Source organism: Giraffa tippelskirchi, chromosome 10 (assembly GCF_054371585.1).
Source record: "Giraffa tippelskirchi isolate mGirTip1 chromosome 10, T2T-mGirTip1v1.2.pri, whole genome shotgun sequence".
NCBI lineage: Eukaryota > Metazoa > Chordata > Mammalia > Artiodactyla > Giraffidae > Giraffa > Giraffa tippelskirchi.
In genome coordinates this window covers 4,945,727-4,968,702 of record NC_137284.1, presented here as the reverse complement: position 1 = coordinate 4,968,702, position 22,976 = coordinate 4,945,727, and the positions used below count along the sequence as shown (strand labels likewise).

General features: G+C 44.6%; 1 protein-coding gene and 1 long non-coding RNA gene across 31 annotated transcripts in view; one reads left to right on the top strand and one right to left on the bottom strand.

Annotated features, from left to right (window-relative positions):
• The window catches only part of PPP6R3 (protein phosphatase 6 regulatory subunit 3), a 119,252-nt gene that overhangs the window by 33,432 nt on the left and 62,844 nt on the right, over positions 1 to 22,976 (top strand). For all 30 annotated transcript variants that reach the window (XM_081531804.1, XM_081531803.1, XM_081531798.1 and 27 more), the window contains 2 exons: positions 4,102 to 4,255; positions 18,601 to 18,833. In XM_081531804.1, the coding sequence (XP_081387930.1) occupies positions 18,607 to 18,833 (227 nt within the window). In that variant the 5' untranslated portion in view covers positions 4,102 to 4,255; positions 18,601 to 18,606. The remainder of the gene's footprint in view (positions 1 to 4,101; positions 4,256 to 18,600; positions 18,834 to 22,976) is intronic.
• LOC145522816 (uncharacterized) lies at positions 963 to 21,986 on the bottom strand. Its single transcript, XR_014066180.1, has 3 exons — positions 21,502 to 21,986; positions 1,582 to 2,530; positions 963 to 1,120 (listed from the first exon to the last, which is right to left on the bottom strand). It is a non-coding gene; the product is annotated as an uncharacterized LOC145522816 (long non-coding RNA).

The window sequence follows — 22,976 nt, the reverse complement described above, 5'->3', positions numbered from 1 at the left end:
GTTTGGCTGGTTATAGACTCCTCGGTTGGAAATCACTTTCTTTATGTATTAGTCTGTGATTATCCTCGGTGCCCTTTTGAATAGTGTCCTATTTTTATTTGATGGGTGTACTAACTGCACACACACACACACACAGGTTTACCTCCCTCGGTGCCCTTTTGAATAGTGTCCTATTTTTATTTGATGGGTGTACTAACTGCACACACACACACACACACACACACACACACACACACTCGGTGCCCTTTTGAATAGTGTCCTATTTTTATTTGATGGGTATACTAACTGCACACACACACACACACACACACACACACACTCGGTGCCCTTTTGAATAGTGTTCTATTTTTATTTGATGGGTATACTAACTGCACACACACACACACACACACACACTCGGTGCCCTTTTGAATAGTGTCCTATTTTTATTTGATGGGTATACTAACTGAACACACACACACACACACACACACACACACACACACAGAGGTTTATCTCCCTCGGTGCCCTTTTGAATAGTGTCCTATTTTTATTTGATGGGTATACTAACTGAACACACACACACACACACACACACACACACAGGTTTATCTCCCTCGGTGCCCTTTTGAATAGTGTCCTATTTTTATTTGATGGGTATACTAACTGAACACACACACACACACACACACACACACACACACACACACAGGTTTATCTCCCTCGGTGCCCTTTTGAATAGTGTCCTATTTTTATTTGATGGGTATACTAACTGAACACACACACGCACACACACACACACACACACACAGGTTTATCTCCCTGAGAATGTCAAATAATTTTTTAAGGTAGTTTTTTCCTTGTGTAGTCTTTCCTCCATCCTGTATTTTTCTGTTTGTTTTGTTCTCTCTGTTTCATGATATAGGTTTTCCTGAGATGTTACTGGAACCTGTGGTTTTCATTCATATTTAAAAGTTAATGTATACATACACACAACACATAGAGTTTAATTCATACAATAGTTCCATTCTTTCTCAGCTTTGTTCACTGTCTGTGGACATAGTTCTTACATCTTCATTTCTAAATCACATCTTCCACTATAAGGAACGAGGAGTCTTTGGAGAAATGGGTGATTTCAGAGCTGGGGCAGGAAATGTAAAAGTTCAATCTGGAACATCTTATTATGCAAGGAAATAAGGAAGTACTCAAAAAACATAAAAGTACACACTCCTCTGCTTGAATTGAATTAAAGAATGAACAGGGAGAAGGAAATATACTTTAGTTATAATGTCAGCTGATAAGTGTAGAAGGAACAGTAGATTTACAAAATAAACATAATTTTATAACTGTCAATAGCAGTTGGTTCAGACAAGAATTGCCGGAGGTTACTAAAACTATTGGGTGAATGTTTTAAGAATGTAATATCAAAATTTATATCTCCATACAGATTATTTTCTAGTTACTGAGGGGAAAATGGTTATTTTACAGTGAAGAAAGAAGACAAATATCATTTTCAGTAAGTGATCAAAATTCCAATAATGGGACACATTGATACCATCTTCCTACTTTTGTGATACTCTAGGAAAAACAAACCTCACTTACCACTTGTGTAGTGTTACTGCCAGAAATTCATACCCTGGGTTCTTAGAGATGCCATGAAAGACGAAGAGTTGCTGAAGAACTATTTTAGATGGAGACACAATGTCAGGTGTTGTGATTCGTGAGCCTGAATTGAGGTGAAGGGCGCTTGCCATCAGGGACATCATAGACCAGTTGGCAGAATTGGAATGTGAACTATATAGTCTATATGGGACTGTTACTGTGTTAAATTCCTGATTTTGACATTAAGTACTGTGGCTGTGTAAGAGAATATCCTTGATCTTAGGAAGTACCTAGTGAACTATTTAAAAGTAAAGGACATGGTGGCTGTAGAAACTCAAATGTTTGGGATGGGAGAAAGCAAAAGTGATACAGTGATTAGTTGTGAATCTAGGTGAAGGCTCTGTGGGAGTTTCTTGTTCTGCTCTTGCAACTGTTCTGGAGGTTTACGATGAAAACTTTTAAAGAAAAGATGAAAGTAAGAGTGGCTGATTGGAGACTCCATTCGTGGGTAGGGGCTCATTGGCTGGGAACTGTTCATCAGAGTGACGGGTTGAGATCCTTTGGTTGGGAAGTCCCCAGTGTCAGGATTTTCAGGCCTTTGTTTCTTGAGGTCAGTGATTAGAAGTTGTTAGCAGTCTTCCTCTTAGCTGGAAACGGCAGAGCCCAGTAGGAGAATCTGGAGGGGGTGGGGTGGGGAGATGAGTGGGCCTCACTCTGCGTTCTTTCTGCAGTTCACAGGGTCCCTCTGTTTTCAGTGGCAAACCCATCCTCAGCTCTGCGGGGGTCACCATCCTTTCTGGCGTCCTCTTGTCATCTGGGGCTGGGAGGGATGGAAGAAGGCCAAGGGGATTTGGGAATCTTAAGTGTTCATTGAATAACCTTTTTCAGCCAGTGTTCCTTTTGCTTCCTTCCAGCACTCCTCTAATTTTGTTGGTTCTTGGGATTGTGCCTTTAAAAAGCAAGACAAAACACCAAAACAGTTCTTTTACTGTAGTTATAGAGGCATTTCAGTGTATGTTCAGTATACATTCTTTACCCAGGAGTAAAAGAATGCACTTACATACCATTTCATTCTGTTTTCTATCTTTTGATCTTGTTTCTTACATTCTCACACTTCGGAATAACCAGATTTCTTACTATCAATAGTATAGACCCACTCTTTGCCGTAATTAGTCTAAGGGAAAAGACTGAATAATTAAACACAGACCTTTTTCCGGAAAAGTCTTGTTACAGCTTCATAAGCACCTGGATTTGTGATGCTATGAGCGTGTTTGATGGCTATTTTATCATTTGGCTTCCCTGGGCAGGAGTATGCAGTATGTTGGGGTTGGCAGATCGATACAGCTCTGCTGGGAGCCTGTGATTGACCAGCCTGGAAGTGGGTGAAGTGGGTGGTCTTGACTGGTGGGAGAAAAGATTGTAGATCACTTGAGGGCCCTACAGCTACTCAAAGTTAAATGCCAAACGTGTGGGGCATGTATGCATTTTGTGGAGTACGTAACTTCATTGGATTTTTAAAGGGCTCTGGAACCCCTTCCACAGAGAGTGGTTATGATGGGACTAGAATTACTTGCAACGTTTACAAACCCACTCATTGCACCAGCACGCTGAGTTAGTCACGTCTGAGGACTGTGGAGGTGATCTGTTCTTATGATGTAAAGCAAAAATTTAGGTGATTAGTTAACTTTTTCAAGGTTTTGTTTAGAAAACATTCCACTGGTGAAATGTTTTGTTTTCAGAATCAAATATTTTCTTCATAATAAACTAGGCTTTTGTTGATTCATTTTCTTTTAGCAAGTGGTTAGCATTGTTTCTATTTATTATCTTGTTTGAGGGAATATGTTTAGTTGATCACCCTGTAGTGTGAGTTTTGTGGAACAAAGGCATGAAATGAACAGCATTTATTTTGAGATGCCTTGTAGACTGCATCCTTATAAGACTTCTAATTAGTATATTGTCCATAGTTTGTGTGTTTTCCTGCAGTGTTTAGGTTTAAACGAAGTGCCTTGAAAGACAGTTTAAAGTCCTTCATGTGTAGCATCTGGTTAATTCATATTAGAGACAGGATTTGGCTGCAGCTAGTGCTTAAGTGAACTTAATGTTTAGCTCACAATTTCTGGTAAGTTATAGTTGTTTAAAGGTATTACATGGGGTTACAAGAGAGTACTTTAAAAATTTGTTTTAGTGTTTTAAAACATGATGCCTTTGCTGTTAACTAATCCTGTGTTGAGTGAGAATGTCATTGATGTTTTCATAAGGTAAAGATAAGCATGTGTATTTTATTTGTTCATTCTTATGTCTCTCTCTCTGGGTTATTGTTTAGTGTAGAGTAAGAGCTTAGGTAGAAGGATGGCCATGCCTTTTCCCTCTTGTTACATAGAAAGCATTTCAGTTAGCCAGAACCTGTCAGTCCTCTGAGGTTTAGCTGTGTGTGAAGACCTTGTGCCATTATCTTTAGTGGCAGCTCTCATTAGACGGAAAAAGAACGCACTGTGATTCTGGCTCTCTTTTTCTTTATAGGCGAGCTTCTGTTCAATGCCCACCATCCTGCTTTATTCCTGCTGATCTGCCAATGCAGTAAATTGGAAGAAAACCATTTCCAGGAGAACCTGTAATGGGCAAGGAGCCACAGAGAAGAAAACATTTCTTTTAATTTTTAAACTTGGTTTGAAAGGTAAGGTCACAATGATTATGAGGAGTTTCTTTCCATGAGTTACATCAAGGAAAGCAGTTTTCTGTTGTGAAACCCTGGAGTCTAGGTGGACCCATCTGGGTCATCTCTCTGAGATGACCTGGTTCTGTGACACTATGGTATTTTTAGGAAATTCAATAGCAGCCTCTGTAGTTTGATATGTCTTGGAATCTGCAGCACCCATGGGTTCCCAGTTTCTAGAGGATGGGGTTGGGGTGGGATCGAGCTGGGCCCTAAGGACCAGGTAAGGCAGCATGCCAGAGCAAGACTGCTAGTAGAGGCCCACCTGCCACCCCTTGGTCACCTGGCCCTGTGTGTGTGTTGGGGGTTGGGGGGCTTGTTTTTGTCTCATACCAGCTAGGGGACATCTGGCTTCTAGCCAGCCACCTGACTCTTTTAGGTCTTAATTATTATCACCTTGCAAGTCTTTCCTGAAGTTTCTTGTTAAAGACCAGAAGTTTACTTTTCATACTTGACTTTTGGGTCAGTTGGCACTTAATAGAAAGTAGCCTGGTAGGACCTTTTGGGGGATGTGCACACATCCTTAATCCAGTTTCATTGCTCTGTAGTATCTGGAGGAGCAGGTGGGCATGAACCGTTTAATCATCTGCATTTCAGGCTTCAGTGTCTCAGGAGATACTACAGTGGTTCTGTTGTGACAGGTCTCTGCCTCTAAACCCCAGCGAGTGTCTTGAATTCCTAGACAGTGAGTTCCTTTGCCTGTGCCCTCGCCCTCGAGGCTCCAGCCCGCCCCCCCGCGCCCCGCCCCCAGTGAAGGACTCTTCCTTGGCACCCCTTTCTGCTCACACAGTGAAGCAACAGCTCTTTCTTAGAGAGAGGTTCTCTTTACATCTCCTGTTTTGTCCAAGTTTCTTTTCTTTCTTCCTGGCTGTGCTGGATCTTTGTTGCTATGCAGGCTTTTCTCTAGTTGCAGAGAGCAGGGTCTGCCCTGTTGTGGTATGCAGGCTTCTCATTGTGGTGGCCTGTCTTGTTGCAGATCCTGGGCTCTGGAGCACGGGCTCAGTCTCAGTAGTTGCTCAGTTGCTCTGCAGCGTGTGGGATCTTCCTGGATCAGGGATCAAATCCATGTCTCCTGCATTGGCAGGCAGATTCTTTACCACTGAGCCACCAGGGAAGCCCCTGTTTTGTCCAGCTTTTATCTTCATATTATTCTTTATGCATCCCGGGGGGAAGAACTCCCATGCGCTCTTGGCACCTTGTCTCATACGGTTTTTTTTGGTTGGTTGTTTCTGTTTGGGGGCCCCACCCCTTTTTCCTCTGCCCTGGGGTGGGTTCTCACTCTGTAGATTTGGACTCTACAGTTGCCTGCCTGCCTGCCTGAGTGGAGAACTCAGTCGAGGGTTCAGCTTTATTAATAAGTCCGGGAGCATGCAGTAATAAACTGATCTGACTGTCTTACTCATTCATAATAAAGAGGATATTTGTAATGCACATGATCATGTTATTTTGTCTTTATCCACTGGTTCAGAGCTGGGGGCAGTGGGAACAGGGGTACTAATTTCAGAACCCCACAGAGACCTCTAACTTGAATTCAGCTGGTTGTTTTACAGGTTCACCATGTTTTTATGTTTATTGGGCAGTATAAATTATTGATAACATTTATCCTTTTTTTCTATTGTGATACTGGATCTCAAAAACTAAATCTGTCTGATTAAGCCCTTTTTTCCCCCATATGCAAAATTTTACCACCATCAATGTAGCACATCATGGCAGCAAGCAAGTCAGACCCGACTGAGCGGCTGGGCGCACCTGGCAGATCCCCCTGCAGGTTGTAGTCTTCGCTCAGCTTCCCTGACAGTATTCTGCCTGTACTTGTTTCATGTGGACTGTTTTAGAACCGAATTCTTCATCGCTTCAGACTCCTCAAATAAATGACAACTCCAAGATCTTAAATTCATCAAGAATCAAGGAAAGTCATCATTGGGTTCTTTAACTTGTTAACAAACCAACTTTGATTGAAGTTTTATTTTCATTTTTTACGAAGAAATTTTCCTGTTATAAGATACCCATTTAATATTCTCTGACTTTCCTGACTGTCGCTTTCTTGTGAGTTGGGGATACCGCAGTGACTGCTTGGTCTGGTAATGCTAGCATGTAGTGTGTGCTTTTAGCTCAGGGATGGTATGATTGCATAACAAACAGTGCTTTGCCATCTGATTTCATAACAAAATAGTCCACATCCCATTGTACCTTAAAAACACAACATCTGAAGTCCAGATATTCTTTTCTTGTTTTGACATGTTGGGTGTGCACTCAAAATAATACAACGCTGCAGTACAGCATATGGCACCTGGAGCACTGTTGCATTACACCCGTGTCTGCGGTTCGTAGCGCCCAGCTGCTGTGCCAGGTGACTCGAGGCCTGCGTGTGTGCCCTTCTGGTGTGAGAGCAGCCAGAGGCAGACTGTAGAGGAGGGCATGGCTGTGTTCCCTTCAAACTGTATTGACACTGAAATGTGAATTTCATAGGATTGGTACAAGTCATGGAATAGCAGTTTTTTTATATACACCCCCCCCCCCCAATTCCAAACAGTGAAAAGGTAAAAACCATTCTTTGCTCGGGCACGGTATAAAAATGGTGGCACATCAGATTTGGCAATCTCAGTATTGTACCCCCAGGTGTCCCAGGTCTCTGGAGTCGTTTCACACACTCATGGCAGAAAAAAAATGGAGTGGGAAATGATGTAAACTGAAAAGGTACCATGTTAGTTTTTGCTGTTGGTTGGATTTTTCTATTTCTTTGTTTTTTGTATGCTGCTGCTAAGTCGCTCAGTCGTGTCCGACTCTGTGCGACCCCATAGACGGCAGCCCACCAGGCTCCCCCGTCCCTGGGATTCTCCAGGCAAGAAGACTGGCGTGGGTTGCCATTTCCTTCTCCAGTGCATGAAAGGGAAAAGTGAAAGTGAAGTCGCTCAGTCGTGTCTGACTCTTAGCGACCCCATGGACTGTAGCCTACCAGGCTCCTCCGTCCATGGGATTTTCCAGGCAAGAATACTGGAGTGGGGTGCCGTTGCTTTCTCTGGGTCTTTCTGCTAGACAGTCTTTTATGAAACCCTGATTCTAGTATGTACCTACATTTGTAGAGCCCTTCCTGAGTGCCAGGGACTGTGCTGAGTGCTTTTTATTTTCTTCTCTTAACCTTTTGGAGAAGGCAGTGGCACCCCACTCCAGTACTCTTGCCTGGAAAATCCCATGGACGGAGGGGCCTGGTGGGCTGCAGTCCAGGGGGTCGCGAAGAGTCAGACACGACTGAGTGACTTCACTTTCACTTTTTACTTTCATGCATTGGAGAAGGAAATGGCAACCCACTCCAGTGTTCTTGCCTGGAGAATCCCAGGGACGGGGGAGCCTGGTGGGCTGCCGTCTGTGGGGTCCCACAGAGTCGGACACGACTGAAGCGACTTAGCAGCAGCAGCATAACCTTTTATTTTGTCATACATAGGTATGTAGCTTACATAGATACATAGTTGAAAAATCAAATGGTATCACAAGATTTATAACAAAAAATAGCAGTCCTCTCTTTCATCTTTGCCATCCTATACTGTCTGCATCCTTGGATTACTCACCAGGGACTGCTCCCTCCATCTCTTAGCTGACTCCTCATCTCTGCTTCCTTCTGCATTTCTATGTCATATAACCGTAGGTAGCAGTTTCTAATCTGTCTTACCTTCCAAATTATGAAGGTGAAGGTTTAGTTCTTCTTTGCACAGCTGTTTCCCTCTCAATCTCCCATCATAGTTAAACCACAACTTTGGTTAAGATCAATAGTAGAAGTATGGTATATGTTGTTTGATTCCTAAATCTCTGCCTTAATTTGCAGAATTCCTCTCAACACGGTAACATACATCTGGCGATACATTTCCTTGGACATCTCCTTTCCAGAGCCCCTACCTCATGGTCTGCTTCACACTGGCTCCTCTTGATGTTACCTGTAGCGGCAGGTGTACCCCTTCTGCGGGTTGTCTTTGCTGCTTGGTGTGTTGGAGCCCTGGCTTCATGGATTCTGTGTCTTCTGCTTGTGGCTTACTGCCCAGCTTTTTCTCCAGTAGCTTCCTGAAGAAATTGTGAACAAATCTTTACGACCTTCCAGGTCTGAAAATGTTCTTTTCTAGAATTACTGTTGAGAAAACTGATGTCGTTTTGACTTCCAGTTCTTTTTTTAAGTTTTTTCTCACTAGAAAAGTTTAAATATTCTCCTTTTTTTAAAATCTCTGGTACTGTTGACTTTTACACTGTGTGTTAAAGGATCTTTTCGCATTCAGTGTGATGCCATGTGTAGGTCCTAAGGGAAGAGTCACATTTTTATGCACTGAGAAAAAATTTTTTTGGACAAGGGAGGTTGGTGGTGAATTAAAATGTGTTCTTCTAAAACTTCTGTTACTTGGACAATGGACTTCCTGAACTGTTCCTCCATTTTCCATCTTTTCATAAATTTGTCGGCCTTCTTCTTGGCTGTTGTTTCCTTTCCTTTGTCTGTTATTGTTGTTTTACTAGAGCTTCCAGAGGAGTGGAGAATTGTGTGGGTTTCAACCCACTAAGCATCTGGAAAGTTGCATAATCCTTTCTATTTTCTTGTTGAGACTCCCATGTCAGCCCAAATGTAGCTGTGCCTTTTATATCAAATAGACTTTGAAAAGAAATTCATGAGGCCGTGTGGCGATCACTTCGTACAGCCTTCCTCTCCAGAAGGGGAAGCTGCCCTTTTAGAGAATCCAGGCTCCCAGGGCACCTCCAGCCTTGAGGTCTTGTTCATGTTCCTCACCTTTAGCACATTCCTGCACCTCCTGCTCACAGACTGTCTGTCCTTTTCACTTACTGGCTCATTTTTCCTTTGGGCGCTTTCTGCGATAGTTAAAAGAGCTCAGAGATATTCAAAGCTAGTTATTTTTTCCTCCATGGGGCAAGTCCTTCTGTCACCCTGGTCCTTTTTGGGTGCCATGTGTTGGCAGTCTCTTCCTCTGCCCCAGAGCAGGACACCATACTGCTCGATGTGGGCTGATCCGCCCAGGGAAGGCTGCAGTGGAGTTGGTAGCTCCCGAGTCCTAGACACGATGATCTATGACACATTTTGAGATTACTTGCTTATTACTCACAGCATAATAAAACTTGATGTTGAGCTTATAATTAACTAAAATCTTCGAACTTGTTTAACAGTTTTCTTATGTCTGGCAATCCTCCCACCCCATGGTGTCATATTTTTCAGGTTTTATTTTAAAAGGACTTTACATTTATCCCTGTTTGGTACATTTCTCTTGGTTTCATCATGTCAGAATTTTAAAATATTGACTCACTTGTGTTTTCTGTGCATATTTGTCAAACTTGGCATCCTGGTCAATCGACTCTGATAGAGCCACTGGCCACAGAGCCGAGCGCCTCCATTGTTACCACCCACACTCTTGGAGCTGAGCGCTGTGTGCCAAGTGAATCTTTTCCTGCCTGTGAACACAAACGGGTCCTGTTGATGAGTGTGTCCTGAGAGCCGTGAGGTGACAGGTCAGCCTGCTCCAGGCTGGCCCTGGGCTGGCTTGCGTTCTTGATGACTGCTGCTGGGACCGGCCACTCAACCAGCTTTCTCCACCAGTCTTGTGGCCATGTGCTATGCTGGGAAGAGCGCAGACCTGGGAGTCCACCTTTAATGGAAAGTTGCCATATTAGGCCTTTTACTGTTACTGTGGAATAGCTGGAGGAGACTGTTTTTTGTGAGGGGCTGTGACGGCTGTTCTCCCTGCCCGTGTCTCATACTCGGCAAGGAGCTTGGACACCTATATGGTCACAGCAGTCCAGGCTGGGACTGCCTCTTCCTGCATGCTCAGCTGCATGTTGGTGAAACATTCCCAGGGAGTGTTGAGACAGCCTCATATATATGCCTTATGATTATACCCATTCTGATGAAAGTTTGCTGGGCAAGGAAGATGGTAGGTTAAAAAAAATGAGCGGCGGGAGGGCTTTAAAATTTGTGACCAATTTGCCATTTCTGTCTTTTGTTACAGAATTATAACCAGCTCCAAGTTAACCAAGACAGTTAGCTCATTCTTAATCTGAGACTTGTCTCTTTTGGGTCTTCCTTCAGTGGCATCTCAGTTTCCCCTAGGATTTGTATCTGATTTGAAAAGGCTATTCACTTTGGGCACCTTGTCCGTAGTGGATTATGAATGAAAAAGGAGCTACTTGCTTCAAGTCGGGTGACTCAGAAACTGCATAGAACTGCTTTGCTTTCACTTAATAAAAAAACATGGGTGAGTTGGATTTTCTGAGGCTTTCCCCCACCCTGTGTTAGTACAGAATTCTCTTTTTCTGTCTGTGCCATTTTCATACCATTCCTGACTTGCTTAGGACTAATTTTCCTCCTTACAGTTTTATTTCATTTGCTGTTTGGCCACGTGGTGTGGCCTGTGGGATCTTATTAGTTCTCCCACCAGGGATTGAACCCTGGCCCCAGCAGCAAAAGCTTCGAGTGCTAATCCCTGGACTGCCGGGGAATTCGCGTCCTTACAGTTTTAGATTAGGAACTATTTCCTGATCATTTCAGATGACAGGTGTTCTGGTTGCATTGGGTTTCCTCCTGCTCTGCAGTGACATGTCACTGCTTTCTGATGTTTGAGTCACATTTATTGACAACTCACTCGGTGTCAGAGACTCAGAGAATGCTGGACACTTAAGATGGAAAGCCCTCTACTTAGAACTTTTGGATTTGACTTTTGTCATACTCTCTTATCTACACTGCGTCCTCCCTTTCCGTTTGTGCGTGTACATGCACGCACGCACACACACCCCCCTCCCCCCAATAGACACCTCTGTCTAGCTGGGTTTTCCTTGCCTTTATTGCTCTGATGTCTGACGAGGCTCCTGGCACAAACCTGATTACTGTTGTCATCCTCATTGCTTGTTTCTTTTCTAATCCCTTAGTTTTGCTTTAAAAACACCCACACGCCCCCCTCCCCCGTGGCCCCCCCCCAACACACACAGCTTGTTCTTGTATGTATAAGTATGTGTAAGTCATGCTTTGCATCTGCTTGTGTTGAAGTTTTTGAAGCTGGGGAAATTGTGCACAGAAATCCTGTTCACTTGAGTTTTCATCATGAGAGTCCATAGGGGAGACTTCAGTGGACCCTGTGACAGGGGTGACACTGCGTGTTTTTGATTGGCAGTTGGCCATTTAAATATAAATGTGAAGTGGGCGCTTAAGGTCGCACCCTTGCCTGTCCACAGCACCTCAGAGGTGTATTTGGAGTTAGCTCCCGTGTGTGGCTAGCTATTTGCTTTGTGTATTTCCCAGGTGGCTCAGAATTCCAGGGGCAAGCCATGAATCTGATACATAAGTATACAGCTAGGAATTTAAATCATGAAAATTAGGCCTTGGGGGAGTTATAATTGAAATTGGAGAGTGGGGGGATAGTTATTTAATTTGAAATCTTTAGGATTTCAGGAAGGGAATAACTTGCTTTTCAAGGAGGCTTTTGCAGGGCCTCACCATCCTCTGTGAGTTCTTAAAACCGTCTCTGGGTTACCTGCTCTTTGCCTAGGCTCACCCTCTCCCACGCATTTTTCTTGTTCACAGTGTGTAAACTCTAGAGCTGATCCTGTTGCCTTGCTTTACTTGACTTCTCTTTCTGTCTTCGAGTGGTGAACAGTTCCTACGGTGTCCCACCTCAGTGGTGCTGTCGTCAGCACGCCCTGCCCTAGCCCCCGTTCCAGCCCCTTCTCGGCCTTTGTGGGGGAGGCGTCTGTGTGCCGCAGCCTCCCCTTCATCTCCTCTGGTGGTTTCCTCTACTTCTGTTCAGAGTCATCTTTTTCTGTATACTGTGTTTAATCTTTGCTCTCACTATCTTAATGGATTTCCCAGGTGGCTCAGTGGTAAAGGATCCGCCTGCCAATGCTGGAAACACGGGAGACGGGAGTTCGATCCTTGGGTCAGGAAGATCCCCTGGAGAAGGCAACCCACTCCAGTATTCTTGCGTGCAAACAGAGCTATCTTAATGTACATTGTCTCGGGTAGAACAGACTGGCTCCCTCCGCACTGCACAGCAAGCCCGCCCCCCTCTGCCGTGTGTTCCCGCATGGCTCTTGGAGAACTGGTTGCCTCACCTGCCCCAGCGCCCTCTGTAAAGGCTCTTACTCCACGTCACCGGGACCTTCTCTCTGCTGTGAGTTCCTTCAAGTTACGGGTCTGTCCTCCGAGCTTGCGGGATCACCTACTGAGTCCTACCTGTGTTTTGAGCCCAGCTTAGGTCTCATTTTCATGAAGTCTTTTCTGGCCAGGCTCGTCTCCCTGGAGCTCCCTTTCTGCAGAACAAGCTTAGGGTTTGTGCCACTCATTTCCTGTATTGTCTCTGTTCTCGGTTGTGTTGTGCTCTTGTAGAAGGTGGGTAGCGTTTACCTTACGCTCCTGCGGTCCTCCGTACGGTGCAGAGCAGCGCTGTAAAGGTCCTGGCTGACTAACCTAGTGCGCATTAAATGGATTCTTCTCCTTTACTATTCTCACAACCTGAAGAAGTCACAGATGAAAACTGGGAAGAGAGTCTGGAACATCTGGATGGTAGAAACTTGATTTCTTTTGATGTGTTCTTCGGAAGAAGCAGTTTTGGAGCAAAGATAACGAAGCTGGACCTGAGTTTGTATTGTCCTTTCCTCTGAGGAAATCGTGTTCACAGCGGGCACTTTGATTCTTAATTTGATTAGTCCAGCCTCCGGGTGTGGATGAGGAGACGGTTGTGTGAGTTGCACACCTTTGCTGAGAATGGAGAAGCAGCTACTGGGTAGACGTCCCAGCCCATCGTGGTGTCTTTCCTTAGCGCTTCCCCTTAAAGAGAGGCCGCTGTCACTCCTCTGTTGCCTGTTGCTTCCTCTTCACATGGAAATTACAGCGTGTGCCTTCAGCATTGCTGTTGGGGCCGGTCTGTCAGTGACTTACTCCTTTCAGAGTGACTGCATCCTCCTGTTCATAGGTACTTTCCTCTCTGTCCTTTCCTAGTGGTGTGCCTTCCTCAGGGGACAGCGTGAGCAGTCACCCAGCCTCCTTGAATCCAGCCTCCCCCATTTGGGTCTTGTCAGATGCTGCCCAGCTCAGTTCCCTGCACACCTGAATCCGAGCCCGGGGCCCCGAGACCCCAGGTGTCTGGACGGGGGCAGCAGTAGGTGAGCCAGTAAGGGCAGCTTTGGGGTAGCTCGGCTTGTTCACTCCATCTTGTTCCCAGGCTGCCGGTCAGCTCGGCCAGGGCTTTGGGGTAGATGTGTCTGCCCCTCATGGGATAATAAGCAAGTTGTTTTGAATCTAAATGGAGGCAGTGAAGACTCAGTTTTCGCTAGGACAAGTGGGGAATCCAGTTTTATTTATTTATTTTTAAAATTAATCAAACATCGTTTCCCAATATGTTTGAGGGATCAAGGCATTTTTTTCCTTGGTATTTTTGAATTAACTTAGAAAATAAATAAATTCCCAGAGACGTGCACCTGTTTTAAAGTTTGGCCAGGTGTATCTTTACCAGAAGTGAGCCACTTGTAGCCTTCCTGATTCCAGCTAGCATCCTCCTTTATCTCATAGTGAAGAATTTAACGTTTTACCTTTTATCCCTACGAGTATCCCTAGATATCAGAGGTTAAAAAAAAGGTCTAATTTTCCTGTGACTTGTTTTTTTGAGTTAAGAATGTCTAAGTTGCTTTATATATATATATATTTATGTATACACACACACGTAGAGTAAACATGATTTCTCAGGTATGTTTTAAAAGAAAGGAAAACCATGGCCCATAACCTCTCCTCGCCCACCCCACATTGGCCCTTGTGTGGAAAAAGTGGTTAACTATTGACTTTGGCAGTGGAAGGAGATGGGGAGGGCTATTTTAGTACCAGGAGAGAAACTTTGACTCCCAGTTGTAGCAGTCACACGAGTGTAGCTGTCTTGTCCCTTATGGCCACGTGTGACTCTCGAGCATCTGAAATGTGGCTGCTCCACATTGTAAAATGCAATGAAGTGTTGTCAGAACACGCAGAATTTGAAGACTTAGTACCAAAAGAATCACATGTTGAAATAGTAATGTTTAGGTATATGAGGTTCAGTATATACATTTAACATTAATTTTACCAGTTTCTTTTTTACTTTTTAGCCTCTTTCCCTAGGCAACATAATTCTCCCAAAAGAGAGAAGCGGGGAAGGAGAGGGTAACAGGTAGGAAGGCTGCTGCTGCTGCTAAGTCGCTTCAGTCGTGTCCGACTCTGTGCGACCCCATAGACGGCAGCCTACCAGGCTCCGCCATCCCTGGGATTCTCCAGGCAAGAATACTGGAGTGGGTTGCCATTTCCTTCTCCAGTGCATGAAAGGGAAAAATGAAAGTGAAGTCGCTCAGTCGTGTCCGACTCTTAGCGACCCCATGGACGGTAGCCTACCAGGCTCCTCCATCCATGGGATTTTCCAGGCAAGAGTACTGGAGTGGGGTGCCATTGCCTTCTCCGGTAGGAAGGCTAGGAGTCTCCAAATGGAGGAAACAGGCTGCAAATGTCAGACATCTTTTCTCTCTCTGTTAAGCAGCAGGAGGAAACAAACTCGAAGTGTCAGATTTTTGGCTTACCTGATAGCTCAGTTGGTAAAGAATTCCCCTGCAATGCAGGAGACCCTGGTTCGATTCCTGGTTCGGGAAGATGTGCTGGAAGAGGGCTAGGCTACCTACTGCAGTATTCTTGGGCTTCCCTTATGGCTCAGCTGATAAAGAATCCACCTGCAATGCGGGAGACCTGGGTTGGGAAGATCCCCTGGAGAAAGGAAAGGCTACCCACTCCAGTATTCTGGCCTGGAGAATTCCATAGACTGTATAGTCCATGGGGTCTCAGAGTCGGACACGACTGAGCGACTTTAAATGTAAAAAGGAACAAATGTGGCTAGTAGAAAATTTAAACTTGCATGTGACTCATAGTGCAGCTTGAGGGATGTTTCTGTTAGTGCCAGCTCTTCTCCTTCTATGCACCATGGATCCCATGGTCTTAGTTTTTTTGAACGTTGAATTTTAAGCCAGCTTTTTCACTCTCCTCTTTTACCCTCATCAAGTGGTTCTTTAATTCCTCTTGTCTTTTCTACCATTAGAGTAGTGGTTGGAGCATAGACTTGGATTACTGTGATTTTGAATGGTTTGCCTTGACACTTGAGATCATTGTCATTTTGAGATTGCACCCAGATACTGCATTTCAGACTCTTTTGTTGATTCTGAGGGCTGTTCCATTTCTTCTTGCCCACAGTAGTAGACATAATGGTCAACTGAATTAAATTCACCCATTCCTGTCCATTTTAGTTCACTGGTTCCTAAGATGCTGATGTTCACTCTTGCCATCTCCTGCTTGACCACGTCCAATTTACCTTGATTCATGGACCTAACATTCCATGTTCCTATGCAATGCTGTTCTTTACGGCATCCAACTTTACTTTCATCACCAAACACATCCGCAACTGAGCGTCGTTTCTGCTTTGGCCCAGCCTCTTCATTCTTACTAGAGCTAATAGTAATTGCCCTCTGCTCTTCTCCAGTAGCGTACTGAATACCTTCTGACCTGAGGGCCTCATCTTCTGGTATCATATCTTTCTGCCTTTTCATACTGTTGATGGGGTTCTCCCAGCAAGAATACTGGTGTGATTTGCTATTCTGTTCTCCAGTGGACCACATTTCGTTAGAACTCTCCACTATGACCCATCCATGTTAGGTGGCCCTGCACAGCTGTTAGCTTCATTGACTTATACGAGCCCCTTCGCCATAACAAGGCTGTGATCCATGAAGGGCAAAAACAACTCTAGGATTTTTCAGAAAGATGAAGAGTAGTTTGATTTTACCATTTCTCTCTTTGTCAGTATTGATTTTAAAGTCTGTAATTTGGTTTACTGTAAGAAATTGTGTTCCCTCTTATCTCTCAATCCTGTTGAGGTCTAGCTAGGGTAAACATTTTAAAGAGTGCTTATATTTACTGAGAATGAGCTGCTGGAGTTCTGACTCCTTTCAGTTTTTTTCTGAGTATCTTAGACATTTTTCAAAGGGCTCCGTTTACCTCAGGGCCGCTGGCAGTTGACCTTTGTACCTGTTAGTTCATGCCTAGCTTGATTCCACTTCAAAGGTCAAGTTAGTAGAAGTTAGGGGCAGGTAACTGATTGACCAGTGCTGTTTGCTTCCAGTCCAGTTTGCTGTTTGGCTGGAAGATAAAATAATGTTTGTTTAGGAGTCTACTGCGGTTTTATTTTATTTTTAATCCTGTAGTATCCCTACTCAATTTAAAGAAAGTGCACTGTGGAAATGTGTATTTTAAGGTGTCCTGATTTGAAAAATGCTGTTCTAATTTAGGATAGTGGAGAGCGAAAGGAGTTAGGCATTTTAAAACATAAAATTGCCCAAGAATTCTTTTCATATGTATAGTAAAATAAGTATAAAGGAACATAACGTTGTAGGCTCAGGAGATTGGAGGAGATGGCTAGGTAGATGGCTAGATACATAGGCTGTCCTGCTGGATCCCAGACCAGGTGTGTGGTGGCTCCTCATACCACAGCCTGGGGCTGGCTCTCAGGTGGGCGGGCAGCGTTCTTCCACAAGTTGGCTTGGGGATGGAGGTGCCTTCCATCTTTGGGCCTTACTGTCTGTCTCAGGGTCTTTTTTGTCAACATCCAGCCAGATGAAAAGAAGGCCACCTGGAGGTTATGATGGCTCCCAGCACACTGGAGAAAACTTTGTCCTGTGGCCATACCTACCTGCCCAAGAAGCTGGGGACGTGGTCTAGGCAAGTGCCCCTGGAAGGGAGGGAGTGAATCTGGTACATAGTCCTGCCTGGCACCACGTGGCTCCGCCCCTCCAGGCAGTTGCAGAGATGGCAGAAAGGAATGTGAGACGGACACTTAACTTGACTGTGAACTACCAGATAGTGAATATGCAGGCCCCCCATGGTCACTGTCACATAGTCTTAGCTTTAACAACCCTTTAAAAGTATCAGTCCTTCTTAGCTTGCAGCCTGTGGGCTGGATTTGGTCTGTGAGCCAAAGTTTGCCAACAGTTGTTATTTCAGCACCACTGATGGTCAGTTTTTTCTATAAACCAGTATATGATGAGTTACCTTTATAAGGTTAAAATTTTGGAAGTTATTTTTTTAATCGACATAGATACGTGACTAGATCTTGATCCATGTTTTAGTAGTTGGTGGACATTTACAGTTTTCAGTTGATGATCATGAGTGTGTATCTTGTTTATAATTAGCCAATAGTAAGGGCTCTATCAGATTTGCTTTTGTGATTCACTTATTAATACATTTCTTTATATTTTGCCTTCATCTGTGGGATTCCAAAAAATGAAAAGACATGCTACTTTAAATGAGACCTAATTTTTTTTAAGACTTAAGACTAAATTATTAACTATATCCAGCTTTCTGACTTCAAGTGGAGAGACTATTAGATTATCAGAAATTTGGCTTATAGATCAAAAGAAGCATATACAGGAAGTGGCAACCCACTCTAGTATTCTTGCCTGGAAAGTCCCATGGATGGAGGAGCCTGATAGGCTACAGTCCATGGGGTTGCAAAGAGTCAGACATGACTGAGCAACTTCACTTTGCTTTTACTTTTGGACCCGGTGACAGTGGGATGGGATGTGGGAAGGTATTTGAGGATCACTAGTAGCTTTTTAGTCAGTGACTTTGCTGAAGTATTTAAAATAAGCATGATGAACTATTTTGTCAATCTGTAGACATCCTAAGGTTTAATTTTCCATGATAAACTTTGAAGACGAGGTGAACACTTCTTTTTAAGGTGATTTTACTATTTTTTGTTTCTTTAAGAATGGCATAGGTTTTACTATTTTATGACTTTGCGATTTTCAGCTGTGAAAGTGGTATTGGGGCTAAAAGTTCAGGTTTGTGGTGGTTATTTACTGCTGTAATATTCTGGAGAGCACCGCATACCTACGTCTCAATACTTGTCATTGGTTGTTGAGGATGCTAGTTCTGTGTAAGAATGTATTTCTCACCCTGAAGAAAAGATTTATTTTCTTCCTTTCCCAGCACTAAATTCTTTAAGTATGGGTGGGTTAATTTTGCAGGTTAAAATACCAAGTTTTATCATTCTTTCAGCATTTTCAAGTCAGAATTTTTTGTTACCTATAAAAATATTTTCTGAGAAGGAAAATGTCTTACCAATTTTACTTACTTAGAAGGTACTTTATAGATTCAAAATGAAATTTGTTTTTCTTGTGTGACCCAAGTTGGCATTTTAGACTGTAAAAGTAAGTGGAAATTTGAAAAATTAATATGTGAAGTTGAAGTTTTATTTTAAATATCTCTGCATTTTGTTTAGACCAGCATGTTTTGGAAATTTGATCTTCACTCATCATCCCACATAGACACACTTCTAGAAAGAGAAGATGTAACGCTGAAGGAGTTAATGGATGAGGAAGATGTTTTACAGGAGTGTAAAGCACAGAACCGCAAACTTATAGAGTTTCTCTTAAAAGCAGAATGTCTCGAAGATTTAGTCTCTTTCATTATTGAAGAACCACCTCAAGACATGGATGAAAAGATCAGATACAAGTAAGAAAATTCAGTCTTCTCTTTAGGGTGGGGCTGAAGTGAAGCAGTGGCAAGATATATTATCATTTTTGTTGTCCAGCAACTTGTCAGGGCTGCCGTGGACCAGGTACAGAATGTTAACACGTCAAGAGGGACAGGTTCAGTGGAGCAAACAGCCCGTTCTAGAACCAAGTCCAGTGAAATCACAGAATTTTTAAAATGAACGTTCTAAATTTCCACCAGAAGGTTTTGTCTAAGGGCAAAGTGCATTATAAACAGTGCTAAAGTTCCTCAAAATAGTGAGATGATCCAAGTAAATATTTTCTCTCTTTTTTGCAAATAGGAAAACAGAGATTATGTGACTATCAAGATCACACAGCACAGCCGAGCCAGAGCTTGTTTTATGAACAGTGTTGCTGATTATAAATTCTGACCTTTTGTTAACTGAAAATAAGGGTGTGGATCTTGGTGAACATTAGTGTAGCTAAGTTTAAGCAGCTGACACCTTGGATAAATACAGTGGATTTGTCTTCTTCAGCACTAGTTTTGTCAACTCATAACACTTTCCAGGGTTTAGACCCCTGGAAACTCATTGTAAATACTCCCTATGTATTTAAAGCATTGGGGTTTCAGTTGGTGGTTTTTCCATCTCCAGCTCTTTTGAAATATGTGGCGTCGCTCTCCACCTGAAAATAGAACTAATTCAAGAACAAAACAAAAGTCATTGATTATGCATTAATAAGTTTGATGGCATGGGAAGAATTATTGCCTATAGTAAATTCTCGTTTCTCCCTCAGTCTGTCCCTCTTTTCAGTTATCTTTCATTTCTTCATGGGGAGAATTTTGTTGTCAGAGGAATAGTACTTAGTGATGCTTTCAGATTGTTCATGGCTTGGATCTTCAGGGGATTCATGTTCTCTGCCAGCCATTAAGATTGTCAGCTGGCATTCAGTTGCGTGTCCACTTGGAGATCAGTACTTTAGAAGAGGAAAGAAATTTGGTGGCAGAAATACTGTGTACTCCTTTCCCCAAAAACAGATGCTTCATGCTTTGAAATTCTCTTCACAGTGAACCTGCATGTGTGCTGCTTGTCAGGGGGCTCATCCTGGCAGGAGGCCCCCCTGAGAGGAGTGTAGCCCTCTCCTCCTAGAGCTCTAAGAACTTGAACAAGAGGCCACCCTTCTTGGGTCTGTTAACTCACCTGCCGCATGAGGCTGAATACTTCTCTAACTGGAGAACAGTAGGCGTGCCTTGTGGAAATTGCTTATTTTACCAAAAAGTAGTCATGGCATCTGTTGTATTGTCATGCCAGTGTTTTGTGCTTCCTTGGAGGTTGCAAGAGCAGGTGTGTTTCCCTGGACATGCAGCCTTTTGGTTGGCACCATTTTGAGAGAGCGTGGCTTGAGCTGAGTGGAGCAGCTCTCTACTGAGCCTCTGGCCTGGACAGAGCCACCAGCTATGGTAGCTGCACGGAGCTGGCTGACTCAGAGAGCTGGACTAGCACAGAGCAGTTTCTCAGATGGGACCCACCTTTTGAGTTAAGGTGGACTGTAGTCATCTAAGGAAATGAAGGCTAGTGTTGTATGTATTCAGACTAGTTTATGAATGTTGGAGTGTTTCCTGTGGCAGAAATGTGAACTAACAGAACTTTAAAAGTAGGGGGTTAAGTAGTAGTATGAATCCCAAAGCTGAGATGTTGTTGGTCTGATCAAGGTTCCCACAGAGGGACTTGAGAAGCAAGAACAGAACCAGGCAGGGCTGCTGCCCTCAATGTCAAGGGAGGCCAGGCTTCAGGAAGGGGAGATGGGACAGGAGGCTCGGGGGCTGTGCTGACAGGCCAGGCAGCCGTTGGCATTTGCCATGTGAAGGTCCCTTCAGTGCCCGTTCCTCAGAGCAGTGGACATGGAAGCAGTGCTTCTGAGCAAGAACTGGAGACCGAGCAGAGAGTTCTTTCAGGTAGTTCCCTGGAAAGGGAGCAGAGAGAGCAAGTGGGAGCTACAGGCAGGTGTGGGGCCCGGAGAGGTGTGGTGTGTGTGTTTTCCTAGATAAAAGGAAGAATGACGTGTTTACATGTTGGTGGGTGATGCGGCACTGGGGAGACGGGCTGGTGTAGAGGGAGCGGGGGTCGGGTGATGTGCTGGGATGGCCTCAGGGGTCAGGAGGACAGCGGGGGGTCCAGGAGGGGCTGGGCTCTCTTCCCATTGCTACTGTGTTCTCAGGGCAGAGCAGCTGAGGCCGGGGGAGCCGGGCTGGAGGGGCCTTGCCGCGGGGTGGGTGGCGGAGTCTTGGGGTGTTTGAGAGGCTTGTTTAAAGGGAGGGAGATAGGAGAGCGAGAGTAGCCCCACCCTTTTCCACACCAGAGCGTTGAGCCTTTGTGTCCGTGCCTGGACCCCATGTGCGTGCTTCTACAACGTGATCAGACCTCCAGATCAGCTGTGAAGAAGCAGGTGGAGAACTTTACGAGATGCCCATGCCCTCCTCTGGATTTTTTGTGTTAGAATTTTGAGAATACTCCTTAAATGTTGGGTTGCAGTGGAGTTGAGGTCTCCTACCTTTTACTGACCCTTTGTCTGCCGGCAGCTTTCAAACTGGTGCAGTTGAGACAACTCCACATCCCAATAAAACTTCATTTCAGAAGTTTTATGAAGTAGAAAATAAAGAGAAATTAAAACAACTGGTATTTACTTACTCGAGACCTTCTCAGCATTTTGTATTGTCCTCTTCTATGAGATAAGGATTGTTGTCTTCATATTGCAGCCTTGGAAACTGAGGTCCAGTGAGGTCAGGTCATACAGCTTGTAAGTGGTGGCGACAGGTTCTAAGCCTGGGGGTTTGACTCCAGAGGCCACATGGGTCACCACTGCTTCCTCCTCCGGCCTACTGGTGACTTTGTGTTGTGGTGTCTCTGAGCTGATGTGTGCTGTAGACTGAAGTGAGGGGAGTCTTGGATTTGATTGAGCCATGGCCTCAAAGACAGCGACTTGGTGATGTGATCTTTGTGCCCACACGCCTGCCAGTTCTGTTGTGTGTCTGTTCCATGTTTTTCTCCCTGAAAAGCTCATTTGGGGACGTTCTTAAACTGTTCAGTGTTCCACCCGCTAGGTGCTGCAGCTTCTGGTCTGGTGCCAGTTGCTTCTCAAGTCACTGGTCAACAGGCAGCTGCCAGCTTGTCTCAGGGATGCTGCCTGGGTTTCGGCCGCAGCCTCTACCCCTCTCTTTAGTCACAGAGCCATTTCAGGCTGTTTGTCACCTCCTTGTCCTGGTCAACATCAGAGCTCGCCACTCCCTGCTGCTCCTGCTCGCCAGGGGGAGGAGTAAAGAGCAGAGAAGTGAACGGTGGGTGCGTGAGAGTGCAGTCTGGGCGGGCCTGGGCGTCTCCGTGATCGCTCTGAGAACAGATGAGAAGTCATTTGTGGTTAAAGAAGCAAGTGGAGAAAAGGAATCTGCTGCCGCCTATTCAGAGAGAGAGAGTGCCCTGGCGCTCAGGGCAGACCTGCCACAGGGGTGCAGGTGTTGTCAGGCTGGGGGCCTGTGGAGGAGGGCTGTGAGATCCGAGGTGGGCTGGTCCCAGGAGACTGGAAGGCTGCTGTGGAGAGCTCAGTTTCTATATACAGTTTGTTTTCCCACCCGGGAATTCAGGCTGTGTCCTGTCTCTGCTAGAGTATATTAAAATGTTTCTTCTCTTAACACGTAATGTGGACCGAACACTTGACACTCCGAGCTTTCTAATACCATAGACAACCCTTCTGAGAATACAGGCAGCCTGTCCAGGAACCTAAATGTGTCTCGAGTAGTCACAAGCTGCTGTGTGCAGTGTAGTTTCCTGGAAGCCGGCGTCTCCTGCTGTGGTCCTACGAGCTGCGCTGCTTTCCGCACCAGAGCGGGCCGCTGAGGGCTGCAGCCCACGGCTTCGCCTCGGCCCCTCTGAAGGGACCTCTGCCCTTGCCTCCTGAGTCCCAGCTGTGCTCTGGTTTTGTTGGGGAAAATGTATTGGTTTTTAGACACAGAAGAAGATTCACTCTAGTTTAAATTGGCAGAATGGATTGAAATTATTTTCTCATTCCCAGAAGATTTTTTTAAAAAATTTTCACAGTTTTAGGAAGTCTTTCTGATCTGTGTTCTGATTTATGTAAGTAAACTGTTCATACAGATGATGACGTGAGT